The sequence below is a fragment of the Mobula birostris genome, chromosome 21 (genome assembly GCF_030028105.1).
Source record: "Mobula birostris isolate sMobBir1 chromosome 21, sMobBir1.hap1, whole genome shotgun sequence".
Classification (NCBI taxonomy): Eukaryota; Metazoa; Chordata; class Chondrichthyes; order Myliobatiformes; family Myliobatidae; genus Mobula; species Mobula birostris.
Window position 1 is genome coordinate 52,472,473 of NC_092390.1, and position 13,471 is coordinate 52,485,943.

Sequence of the window (13,471 nt, forward strand, 5' to 3'; positions counted from 1 at the left end):
TGTGCTGAACCATTTTCTGCCTAGTCCCACCGACCTGCACACGGACCATATCCCTCCATACACCTCCCATCCATGTATCTGTCCAATTTATTCTTAAACATTAAAAAAGAACCCGCATTTACCATCTCATCTGGCAGCTCATTCCATACTCCCACCACTCTCTGTGTGAAGAAGCCCCCCCTAATGTTCCCTTTAAACTTTTCCCCCCTCACCCTTAAACCATGTCCTCTGGTTTTTTTCTCGCCTTGCCTCAGTGGAAAAAACCTGCTTGCATTCACTCTATCTATACCCATCATAATTTTATATACCTCTATCAAATCTCCCCTCATTCTTCTACGCTCCAGGGAATAAAGTCCTAACCTATTCAACCTTTCTCTGTAACTGAGTTTCTCAAGTCCTGGCAACATCCTTGTAAACCTTCTCTGCACTCTTTCAACCTTATTTATATCCTTCCTGTAATTTGGTGACCAAAACTGAACACAATACTCCAGATTCGGCCTCACCAATGCCTTATACATCCTCATCATAACATTCCAGCTCTTATACTCAATACCTTGATTAATAAAGGCCAATGTACCAAAAGCTCTCTTTACGACCCTATCTACCTGTGACGCCACTTTTAGGGAATTTTGTACCTGTATTCCCAGATCCCTCTGTTCTACTGCACTCCTCAGTGCCTTACCATTAACCCTGTATGTTCTACCTTGGTTTGTCCTTCCAACGTGCAATACCTCACACTTGTCTGTTTTAAACTCCATCTGCCATTTTTCAGCCCATTTTTCCAGCTGGTCCAAGTCCCTCTGCAGGCTCTGAAAACCTTCCTCACTGTCTACTACACCTCACATCTGCTCTCACTCCATCCTCCCGCCACCCCACTAGGAATAGGGGTTCCCCTTGTCCTCACCTAAAACCCCACCAGCCTCCGGGTCCAACATATAATTCTCCGTAACTTCCGCCACGTCCATCTGGATCCCACCACTAAGTCCATCTTTCCCTCCCCCCCTCCACCCGCTTTCCGCAGGGATCGCTGTCTACACGACTCCCTTGTCCATTCATCCCCCCCATCCCTCCCCACTGATCTCCCTCCTGGCACTTATCCTTGTAAGCGGAACAAGTGCTACACATGCCCTTACACTTCCTCCCTCGCTACCATTCAGGGCCCCAGACAGTCCTTCCAGGTGAGGCGACACTTCACCTGTGAGTCGGCTGGGGTGATATACTGTGTCCGGTGCTCCCAATGTGGCCTTCTATATATTAGCGAGACCTGACGCAGACTGGGAGATCATTTTGCTGAACACTTACGCTCTGTCCGCCAGAGAAAGCAGGATCTTCCAGTGGCCACACATTTTAATTCCACGTCCCATTCCCATTCTGATATGTCTATCCACGGCCTCCTCTACTGTAAAGGTGAAGCCACACTCAGGTTGGAGGAACAACACCTTATATTCCGTCTGGGTAGCTTTCCAACCTGATGGCATGAACATTGACTTCTGGAACTTCCGCTAATGCCCCACCTCCCCCCCTCGTACCCCATCCATTATTTATATATATATATATATATACACACACATTCTTTTTCTCTCTCTCTTTTTTCTCCCTCTGTCCCCCTCACTATACCCCTTGCCCATTAACTGGTTCCCCCCCTCCCCCTTTTCTTTCTCCCTGGGCCTCCTGTCCCATGATCCTCTCATATCCCTTTTGCCAATCACTTGTCCAGCTCTTGGCTCCATCCCTCCCCCTCCTGTCTTCTCCTATCATTTCGGATCTCCCCTTCCCCTTCCCACTTTCAAATCTCTTACTAGCTCTTCTTTCAGTTAGCCCTGACGAAGGGTCTTGGCCCGAAACGTCGACTGTACCTCTTCCTAGAGATGCTGCCTGGCCTGCTGCCTTCACCAGCAACTTTTATGTGTGTTGCTTGAAATTCCAGCATCTGCAGATTTCCTCGTGTCTGGATCTTTACTAGTACTTTTGGTATATGAAAATAGATCATTATTATGAAGAGGAGGATCAAGAATAATTAAAGGATCTCAATTGTCCAGCATTATATAAGGTATTTATTCCTGACATAAATCTCCAGAGGTCAATATGATAGAAGAATGCTATCCAACTCTGAGGGGCAATTGTAGATTTAGAGTAGCCTTGAGTTTACACTAAAGTGAACATAGTCCTCTACTTTCCTACCACTTGATCGTTCCACATAGTCTCAGTCCATTAAATCAAAATGAGCCTGAAGACATAACTTTTTCTCCCAATCTTGCCAAATAAGACCATAAGATATAGAAGCAGAAATAAGCCATTTGACCCACCGAGTCTGCTCCGCTATTTCATCATGGCTGATCCATTTTTCCTCTCAGCCCCAGTCTCCTGCCTTCTCCCCCACTCCCCACCCTGTATCCCTTCATGCCCTGACCAATCAAGAATTTATCAACTTCTACCTTAAATATACATAAAGACCTGGCCTCCACAACTGCCTGCGGCAAAGAATTCCACAGATTCACCACTCTCTGGCTAAAGAGATTCCTCCTCATTTCTGTTCTAAAGGGACACACCTCTTTTCCGAGGCTGTGTCCTCTAACCTTAAGACTCTCATCATAGGAAACATCCTCTCCATATCCACTCGATCAAGGCCTTTCACCATTTACAGGATTCAATGAGGTCACCCTTCATTCTTCTGAATTCTGAACAATGAGAATAAGAAATTAATTCTCAAAGAAAAAATGAATCTCCCAGCCGAACATCCCTTTAATGGAATCTATGATGTTACATATTCTATAAAAGGACAACTGAACATTGTCAAAGAATAAGTCACATAACCTTGAATTTTAATACTATTAATATAAAGCCCACTTTGAAAATAAACCACTGCTGTTGTAAGATGGCTAACTCATATCCAGAGACTGTAGTGCTGGTCATAAACATATTCCTTATCTTCATGATCTGCAAATTCAAAACATAAATAGTAAGACTCTGAAACTCACCTCATCTTGAAGCCTCATTTCAACTACATTCACAGATATAGAAAAAAAACAACCATTTTCCAATAAACGTTAACTCTGGCCTTCACCAAAGACATGGAAGACCAGTACTTTAAGCCCTCAAAGATAAATTGATTCTAGGTAGTTGTAGTTCTGTTTCTGGGCATTATGGTAGTAGGCTGAGATAATCAAGCTTTGCTGGGTGTAGATTATGTTACTAAGCTATCTTTGATGATCATTATTAAAGCAATAATCAGAATCAGAATCCACTTTAATATCACCGGCATGTGTCGTGAAATTTTTTGTCTTTGCAGCAGCAGTACAATGCAATACGTAATAATAGAAAAAAATGAATTACAGTAAGTATATATTTATTAAGTTGTTAAATTATACAAGAAGGGCAAAAACAAAAATCAAAAAAAAGTAGTGAAGTGGAGTTCACAGGTTCAATGTCCGTTCAGGAATCAATGGCAGAGAGGAAGAAGCTGTTCCTGAATTGTTGAGTGCATGCCATCAGGCTTCCCTACGCCAAGAGAACAAGGCATGACCTGGGTGATGGGGGTTCTTAACGATGGATGCTGCCTTTTTGAGGCATTGCTCCTTGAAGATGTCCTGGGTAATATTGAAGGCTAGTGCCCATGATGGAGCTGATTCAGTTTACAAGTCTTTGCAGCTTATTGTGATGCCATGCAGTAGCCCTCCATACCAGACATGTTGCAACTAAGATCCTCCTGAAAATAAGTCTAACACTATGATTAATCAGGCATTTGCGTGCTATACCTATGGTATTGTTTCTTCTGCTAATTTTGTCCCGGTAAAGGCAAGTTGTGTGTATTGGGAAACATTCAAACCAAGGAATGTAAGCTCTGATGTACTGGTTTCCAACATGTCTGGCATCTGTCCACCTTGCTCCAAAGACCAGAAATAGATCGTTTGAAGCAACTCAGTGATAGTAGCGTTGTGCCAGTGGGGAAAGTGGAGAACAACTCAGACAAAGAAACTTGAGAATGTAAATTCTGCCAAAGGAAAGGAAAACACCAAAGTTAAAAGAAACAATCAGAACAAAATACTTTCCAGTGTATTGCCATGGCCTTTAAACAAACTTCTGTAAGTTTGGCATTCCTAAGTATCCCTGAAGATTAAGGATCCAGCATCTTAGAAAAAAGCATTTTGGTGGCCCCCAAACTATATCACTTAAATATCATGTTAAATTATCAGTAACCTTCCCCTTTCCAAATCAAAACATGTGGGTTTGAATTGCATTACTGTCCTGAACTTGTAACCAAGTCATATAGCCCACTGCACTAGTAAACAAGTACAACATTGTTGGAAACGCTGTCCTTTGAATGTAAAACGAGACCTCATTTCTCTGCCTGAGTGGACATAAAAAATCTCATGACACTATTCAATGAAGAGCAATCAGTTCTTCTGGTATCTTGGTTTAATGTTCCATCTCTCAGCATTTAAAATATATTTTTCAAAAGAAATAGTCAGTGAACGTATAGATTATTTCAACAAAATAATGGCTGTCAGACAAATTACATAATAGAATGATTTAATCAAGGAACTCATATGATACCATAAACCATTAGAGGAAAGCTTAATCTATTTCTCACAGAGTGTGAAGATCAGATAGCTATTTTTTGTTGGTAGTTAGAATATTCATGTTTTAATGTTTGGGGTTTAATTTTGTGCTGTTCTAAGTCACAGGCCAACTGTAGGTGCACCTATACCCAGAATGATATTCAAATATAAAGAAAATTGACTCCAAAATCATTACCATGGAATAAATATGTAATATTCCATAAATGACTATCAGAAATTGCATGATGCATATACATTTAATCTACATAATTATAAGAATGTCTGCTTGATGGATTGGTATGTGAAACCTTACATCTCTTTCCATCAGTAGCTTCACACGATTGACAGGACAATGCCATGATAATGGTGACAGCAAATGTTTAGGAGACATGGTGCTATACAGCAGTACCACAGCATTGTTTTAAATGCATTACTCTTTAAAATGCATAAAAGTTAATTCATTTTTTAAAAGTTCACTTTGGACCTGTTTATTACAGTTAAAATTATGTTTTACTGTAGATTATTTTACTGTATATTGCAACAAATACATGAAAAAAGTAATGAAACATTCTTGCTCTTTGTTGCTTTTCTCCTGAGGTTAAACTAGAAATACTTATGGTTTCCTTATCCTTCAATACTTAGATATTGAAGCCTGAGATCAAAGTATTTTCCACCTCAAATATAATCACATCAAACTAATATAAAACTCTTACAGAAAAATCCAATTCAATTTGATTGATTTTAGTTATATTTTTCATCCCAGCCAAAATAGTTTACAGCCAGCTGGTTATGGAAGACTGAAGTCTGACCTGAGGAGCAATCCTGTTTATATCCCTTGTCGTTTTTCACGACATTATAAAGGGGTCAAATCTGAAATCTTCAGGTCCATGCAGAGGACTGAACCATTTTCACAGTTGAGCCTCACCTGAATTTGTGTGGCATGTTGCCTACACATTCAGAGCTGTTCACCAGCTGAAGAAGCTGGAAAGGTTCAGGTGCCTCTGAGGTGCCGCACAAGTAGTCCTGAAAATGGTGGTTGGGTGGGCTTTGATTTTAAGCGAGGATTTTAACTGTGAAGGCTACTTTCATAAGCACAAATCCAGACAAAAATATCAGATGGATGGATGTTCTGCACCGGAAAAATAGCCTGGAATGTTCCTGACTTCAAAGATATATTCAAAGTAATATTCCTACCTGCTTGAGGTGGGTGCTTCTGTGGCTAGCAACATAAAACTGCACCGAATTTAGTGTCTAACTTTGATCAGTTTTGCACCTGACTTGAAAGTAAGGCAACAGTCTATCCCAAAACTGTCAACATATTTCGAAGTTCAAAGTTAATTATCAAAGTATATATATGTCATCATATACAACCTTGAGATTCATTTTCTTCTGGGCATACTCAGTAAGTCTAATAACCATAACAGAATCAATGAAAGGCCGAATTTCTGTTGTACAATGCAAGAAAATGAGCATTTTGGATTGCTGACTAGCAGGGAGGAGATTTTCTCCAATATTCACAAATAAATTGATTGTGTGTGATGTTATTGGACTGAGCAACTACCACTGCAGCCTTGTTCTAGACTGCCTGTATGTTCTATTTCTATCCATGCAATTTTATTCTGAAACAATGTACAAAGGGGTTTTCATTCTGACAAAACAATAGGCTCTACCCAGTCCTTTATGGGATTTCATAATGATACTTTGTAAAATGATATCTGCATCCTCCTCTAAAATAAATAAAACAGTCCTTGGGATTACCCTCCTGTACTGCATATGGTGACTTGTCATGAACAAAGCATCTCATGTCTGACCACAAATAAATTAACTCCTTCAGCAGATAATTGTCAGGCTGACCCCCTTCCAGTATCATTTCCGATATTCTGACCATTTCACAAATGTCTGATTTTTATCTGGAGTTCTGGTCAAAAGGGCAACTACAATGGACAACAAATGAAAGGTTCAAAAGAAGTGCGTTGAGGTTATCCACCTTCAGACAGACAGAATGACTAGACAATTTATATGGTAAAATAAACGGCAATGTGAAAATTTGAGATGTTGCCATTTCAAGAATGATCAAAGCAGTGTGTGTTTGAGCCCATAGGAAGAAAACTAACTTTTAATTCAGAAAATCTTTATTTTTAGTTATTCTTCATTTTCTTCAGAAATCTAGTTATGAACATGATGAAATTAAACTCCAAAATCAAGCATTAAAACATCGAGGTAAGTTGCATTCTATTTTTAATTTCCTTTCCACATGAAACCACCTTTGACTGGCCAGAGCTGTACACTGATAGCTCATTAGGAACTGTGGGGATACCATTTTAGGAATCACAGTATAATCACATGTTATTTCACTGCTGCTTTTACCACCTCATGCACACAGAGTAATGAGGTAAAGAGACAGAACAGAAGAAAATAAAGCATTTTATATTTTATATTCATTGTAGCTAATAGGTCTTTGAATATCAGCATAGTTTGTCAAGTAGAAGCTCATCCATTGGAACAGATACCACGATGCATCAAATATCATGACATAAATTAGAAATATTCCATGTTCAAAATACAGATCTCGTGCAGGTGATAAAGGGGCCACCACAATTAACTTCAGTTTTTGAGTTGGGGGTTATCAGTAAAACCTCTTCCTCATGATCACAATCTAGTGAGTCCTGTTGAAAAGTGCATGTGTGTAGGAATTTGGTGAAAATGGAATAGGTCTTGTCTACAATGTCACTATTGTTAAACTTCCAGTCAACAAGCATGATTACCCAGGTGAATTAGCAACTGCCTACTTGCTTTGATTAAACCATGATGCAACAGAAGGCTAAAAGAAAATATGATCGAAAATTTCTAAAACAAAATTTTAAAGTCCAGTTTGCGAATTCTACACAGTAGCATAATTGTTATACCGAACAATATTTTCTCCTTAAAGGGATTTAAACTATCTCCAACTAACATATTCATTTTCTAAACTACAAGTGTTAATTAAGCATAAAAATTGCTGACTCTTGAACCTCATTTATGACAATGGGGGTGACGGCATAAACCCTTTTCATATTACATGGCATTTACATGTTGGCCTTAGCTCATTAACAGAATATTCATCTCAGAAGCAAAATATCATGAGCTCAACATCCAGTGGACATAATTTAAACTGATATTTCAGGCTGCCTTTTAGATGAAATACTGAACCCCACCACCTTGCACAAACCACTTCATTGTACTAGCATTTCCCTCGCAATAAATAATCATCCTCATTTTATTTATTCAATATTTTTCATATGCAAATTATCTTGAAGGATAAAAGATTATATTTTATATTTGCTCCTCATTACATCAGAATGATTTGAAAAGAACTTGTGCCACATTCAAGTTATTTTAAAAATAAATTCAAATTCCAGGTTGCTCATTTGTTTACCATAAAGCTGATATTTGTAGCTGTTGCATTGTTGTGCTATTGTTCATAGTGGAGGTGGAGAAGTAAAATATTCACACAACTTTTACAAGTATTTACGAAATTGCTTTGGTGTCAGTATGAAGTCACTTTGCTTCATTGTCATTGCTAATAAATTGTGTGCAAATTTAGAGTGAGTGTTAACTCAGCCTCAGGTTATGGTGACAAGAGAATCTCTTACCATTTTCTATTGGAGTATGGTTTGACCTTGAGAGTTTGCAGGAGAACTCGCTAGTTCTCTTGCCAATATCAATTAGGTCATGGAAAATACTTCGAAGTTTGTATCTATGCAGTTCCTCTAAGATGTACAAAATCAATCAACTTTTCCTACAACACAGGTTCCTCGAAATGTATCTCTTTTTTGACAAACTTGCTATTTTTTTTAAACAAGGCCTTCGGGAAAGCAAACATTAATATGGGACCTGCAAAAATCAGACGTGATAATTTTATTAAATGTTAGAATTGAGCTCTGTTTTCAGATAGGATTGAGAGTCTTTTATCACACAAAAACAACTTCAAAGCAACCATTAGTTGGAATATGAATGTACATTATTTTACATGCAAAACTAAAACAACAGCTGTGGGTCTCTTAACAACAAACAGGGCATTGTTGTCATGGAAGCTGCAAACTTATTTTAACATGTGGTTAACAGATCTCTAAGATTTAAGATAAGCAACTTGTACGTGTTAATACTGCTCATGCTGATTGGACTAAACTGAACTTTTGGTAAAATACAGCAGTGGTAATGCAAGGATTATTCTGACTGATTTATGAAAAACATTAAAGTAACAGCTTTAATGACAGGAATGAGAAAAAGTGCCATAAAATCCTTTACTCCTTTTTTTCTTGCATTTCCAAAGTGGCAAGTTTTGTGTAAGAATGGCTATTTATTTTAAATAAAAGCAATAAGAAAACCTTGAGACAGCAACAAAGATCATCTATGGATATGATATTCACTACTTTATTTTTCAGACTACAGATGAGGTGGTGTCCAAAAAAAAGACTGCAGATCAATATCAGCATTGGGTCACCTCACTGCAACAAGGCATTAAAACATCTCTTTGTTCACTCAAACTGAAATATGCAGCAAAATAGGGTTATTGTTACTTACATTTTGCATTTAGCAATAGACTCAGTTTTAAAAAACTGAAAGAAAGCTTTATTTTAATGTTTTATTCATTGAGTTGGCATTCTGGTCAACAGCGTGTTTAGCAAAATTATTATTCTGTCAGATCTACCCTGTGTAGAACGCCAAAGGATGTTTTTTCAAAAGAAGAGAGAATTTCAGTGTCCAGGAAAGACAATTTTATCTTTCTCATTAACCAAGCTCGACCCAGAAGAATAAACTCAAGACAGAAGGAACCTAGAATCACAGAAAAAATATTTTATGACTGCATGCTCTAGTCATAAACAATTGCAAATGAGATGAAGCTGCTGGTTAAAAATAATTATATAATTAAACACTCACATCTACTTTAGCTGCACTGGTTGACAACATATGACAAGCGTTCTTCCACCTATAAATATAACATAATAATCATTTCCTCTTCATCTGCTAAGCCAAATAATTTTTGTCACAATTTCAATTAATTTTCTAGTTGATTAACTTACTCTCAGTGGTTAGTCAAAAGCTACACTACTATTCAGTACTCCAGATTGAATTAAAACGTTCTTTGTGCAGACACAGTTGCAGACAAAATGTTACGCATCTGCTTCTTTAAAAATTATGCTAAATTGTTTTTGATCACAGAGTGCTACAATACAAGCAAATTTTTGGCTCCTCATTCTGTGCCAATGTTTTGCTTCTCACTTAAATAGTGCAGTCTAATTTCACTTGCTTGCTCATTCCCAATTAAGAATAAGATGCCCCTATATACAAAATAATTAAGGCTCAGAAGGCCATTCAACCTATTTTAATTCATTTATATGTGTAAAGATTCTCATTCTTCCCTTTGCAGTCTATTTTTTTTTAACATTCTGTGCTTTGCAATTCCACTCCTCGCCCAAGTTTTTTTCTCAAAATGACAATTTTCGGTTAAGAATTTCCTGACCTGCCTACGTGCTTATTCTATGGTTAACCTAAATTCAGTTTTTCCATTCCTATACCCTAAGGTGCTTTCATTCCCTCTATAAGGTGCAGCTAAGCATAGCTCAAACATCATCTATAGATTCACCAATGACACACTTGTTGCTGGCAGAATCTTAGATGGTGATAAGGAAGAACTTCCACACCACTGAGGACATTTTTAAAAAGGCAATGCCTCCATCATTGAGGACCTCACCATCCAAGACATGCCCTCTTCTTATTACTATCATCAGGGAGGATGAACAAGAACTGGAAGACACACATTCAACTTTTCAGGAACAGCTTCTTCCCTGTCTGCCATCAGGTTTCCGAACAGAATACGAACCCTGTCTCACTGTTTTTGCATTTTGCGCTATTTATTTTTAATATAGTTCTTATTTCAACTTTGTAATGTTTTATATATTGCACTGTGCTGCTGCCACAAAACAACAAATTTCAGAAAATATGTCAGTGATATAAAAACTGATTTTAATTATCCCAAACATTTTCATTCCAGGCTCACAAAGACTAAGTTTTACTGTAGTGATGAATCATTCCAGACCTTTAGCCAGAGAGATATATCCTACAGTTTGATTTTCTAAACTTCTCCATCAATTGAACAACCTTCCCTATTTACTTAAAACAAAAGACAGAATTCTAATTAGGGTTTGATCAGAGAAAAGTACAATTTATTGATGACTTCCTCTGACTTAGATTCTGCTGTAGTTTTCCATTTTACATTCTGTTGGCCGTATTATCTGCTGCTCTGTATTGACTGGATATGTTTATTGTAAGCAAGTTAACATTAAAAACAGTCAGCCAGCAATCATGGCACGGCCAAGTGAAAGTTTCAGATGCCAAAATCCTTCAGAGCTAAATCCACTTGATTATTCCCTATGCAGATGCTGATTGGCCTGGATACTGTTTTCATGAATTGATTGAAATTTCAATAATCTATTTCATTTTTCTTTCAATGTTATTAATTTCATCTTGACAATTTTAATATCAATCTATGGTGCTATCACTTCTCCCCATAGTATTAAATTGCACCTGCCACTTTCAACCCTATTTACATATTTTCAATCCTATTTTACACATTTTCCAAACAAGAGAAAATCTGCAGATGCTGGAGATCTGAGCAGCACACAAAATGCTGGAGGAATTCACGGGCCAGGCAGCATCTATGGCAAAAAGCACAGTCCTGCTGAAGGGTTTCAGCCCAAAAGGTCGACTGTTTTTTTTCCTTAGATGCTGTCTGGCCTGCCGAGTTCCACAGCATTTTGCGTGTGTTACACATTTACCAACTCACATTGCAATTTTTGAACTCACCCCCCCCCCCCAGCTGTCACCTTGACACCAATGCTTAACACCCCAATCTTTCTGTCCTGTTCTAACATACCTCCTCTATCACACTGCCATCAATTTCTTTACTCTGGGCAAAGCCAGCTGCCATGTTTTCCTTAAAAATGTCTGCATTTCTACAATAACTCATGAGCAATTTAGAAAACTCCACTTTGTAAAAAGTGCATTATAAATATACACAGAGTGGCCACTTTATTAGGAACCTCCTAGACCTAATAAAGTGACCTCTGAGTCTATGTCCATGGTGTTCTGCTGCTGTAGCCCATCCACTTCAAGGCTCGATGTGTTGTGCATTCAAAGATGCTCTTCTGCACACCACTGCTGTAACAATGGTTATTTGAGCTACTGGTGCTTTGTTGTCAGCTTGAACCATTCTCCTCTGACTTCTCTCATTAACGAGATGCTTTCTCCCACAGAATTGCCGCTTACTGTTTGTTGTTTTTCTGCACCATTCTCTACACACTCTAGAGACTACTGTGCATGAAAATCCCAGCAGATCAACAGTTTAGGAGATACTCACGGCACCTCGTCTGGCACCAACCACCATTCCATGCTCAAGGTCCCTCAGAACACATTTCTTGCCCATTCTGACGTTTGGTCTGAACAATAATTGCACCACTTGACTATGTCTGCAATTTTTAATACATTGAGTTGTCACCACACGATTGGTTGATCAGAGATTTGCATTAATGAGCAGGTGTACCAAATAAAGTGGCCACCGAATGTAGTTTATTATCAGTGACCACACAAGCTATGAGAGTTGCTGCAGTTTTTTTTACCTCTCTCACTCACAGTACATACAGGGTTAGAACACTCTCTACAAAATTTTCTTGACATATTTGTGTTATACAGCCTTTTAAGAACCACTAATACAATGGAAAAATGAGATACATTTTCCATTATTTAGACTTAATCCAATTATATCAGTAGAACTTACTTCTGTTTAACGATTTTTGTCTACTGTGGAGTTATAAAGAAATAAAGTGGACAGTTCTACACTGATTAAATCAGATAATTCAGTTATAGGACAGTCTGTAAATTCAAAGAGACTTCAACTGAAGTTGTATAATTCAGTGTGTGGACCATGGAATGCAAATCCTTTCTTTTGAATAATTCATTGTAATTTTTTAAGTTACTGTATAGTGTGAAGAAATTTACTGAAGGCAAAATTCACTTTCAAACAGTGATTTTATTTAAACTTATTAAAAGTAATTGTATTTGATAAATATAAACTGAAGAAGCTCATCAACACAGTAGTCCAAGTACCTCAGACATTATTCACCCTATGATTGGCAATAAAACGTCAAATGGGAGCCATGAATCTTCAAACTGACATCACAAGTTTGAGTATGCCTACACCAGACATGGATTCAGAAATAAGTTAGTTGAGCCTCTTAGAGTGGAGCATACACTAACAGAGGAGGTACTCAAACAGTACATGGACATGCATAGGAAATGGTACATCACTTTAGCTTGCCACAGAGAGTCACTTTATATATTCCAGTTCTGTAACATAAATCTCTGTCTACTAGCAGAATAGCAGGCTATTCTGGACTGGGTTTTCAGCAATGAGGAAGGGTTAATTAGCAATCTTGTCGTGAGAGGCCTTTTGGGTAAGAGTGACCATAATATGGTGGAATTTTTCATTAAGATGGAGAGTGACATAGTTAATTCAGAAACAAAGGTTCTGAACTTAAAGAGGGGTAACTTTGAAGGTACGAGACGTGAATTAGCTAAGATAGACTGGCAAATGACACTTAAAGGATTGACGGTGGATATGCAATGGCAAGCATTTAAAGGTTGCATGGATGAACTACAACAATTGTTCATCCCAGTTTGGCGAAAGAATAAATCAAGGAAGGTAGTGCACCTGTGGCTGACAAGAGAAATTAGGGATAGTATCAATTCCAAAGAAGCAGCATACAAATTAGCCAGAGAAAGTGGCTCACCTGAGGACTGGGAGAAATTCAGAGTTCAGCAGAGGAGGACAAAGGGCTTAATTAGGAAGGGGAAAAAAGATTATGAGAGAAAAC

The 13,471-nt window shown here is 38.0% G+C and overlaps 1 protein-coding gene across 3 annotated transcripts in view; it reads right to left on the reverse strand.

Moving 5' to 3' along the window:
• Positions 1–2,915: 2,915 nt before the first annotated feature.
• The window catches only part of bub3 (BUB3 mitotic checkpoint protein), a 60,157-nt gene continuing 49,601 nt past the window's right edge, over positions 2,916–13,471 (reverse strand). Inside the window, exons 8-9 of one of the 3 annotated variants that reach the window (XM_072239470.1) lie at positions 9,480–9,528; positions 9,315–9,374 (exon numbers count right to left, since the gene is read on the reverse strand). In XM_072239470.1, the coding sequence (XP_072095571.1) occupies positions 9,330–9,374; positions 9,480–9,528 (94 nt within the window). In that variant the 3' untranslated portion in view covers positions 9,315–9,329. Of the gene's footprint in view, positions 2,938–9,314; positions 9,375–9,479; positions 9,529–11,958; positions 12,068–13,471 lie in introns of those variants that run through there. The other 2 variants (XM_072239468.1, XM_072239471.1) reach the window with 2 other exon arrangements.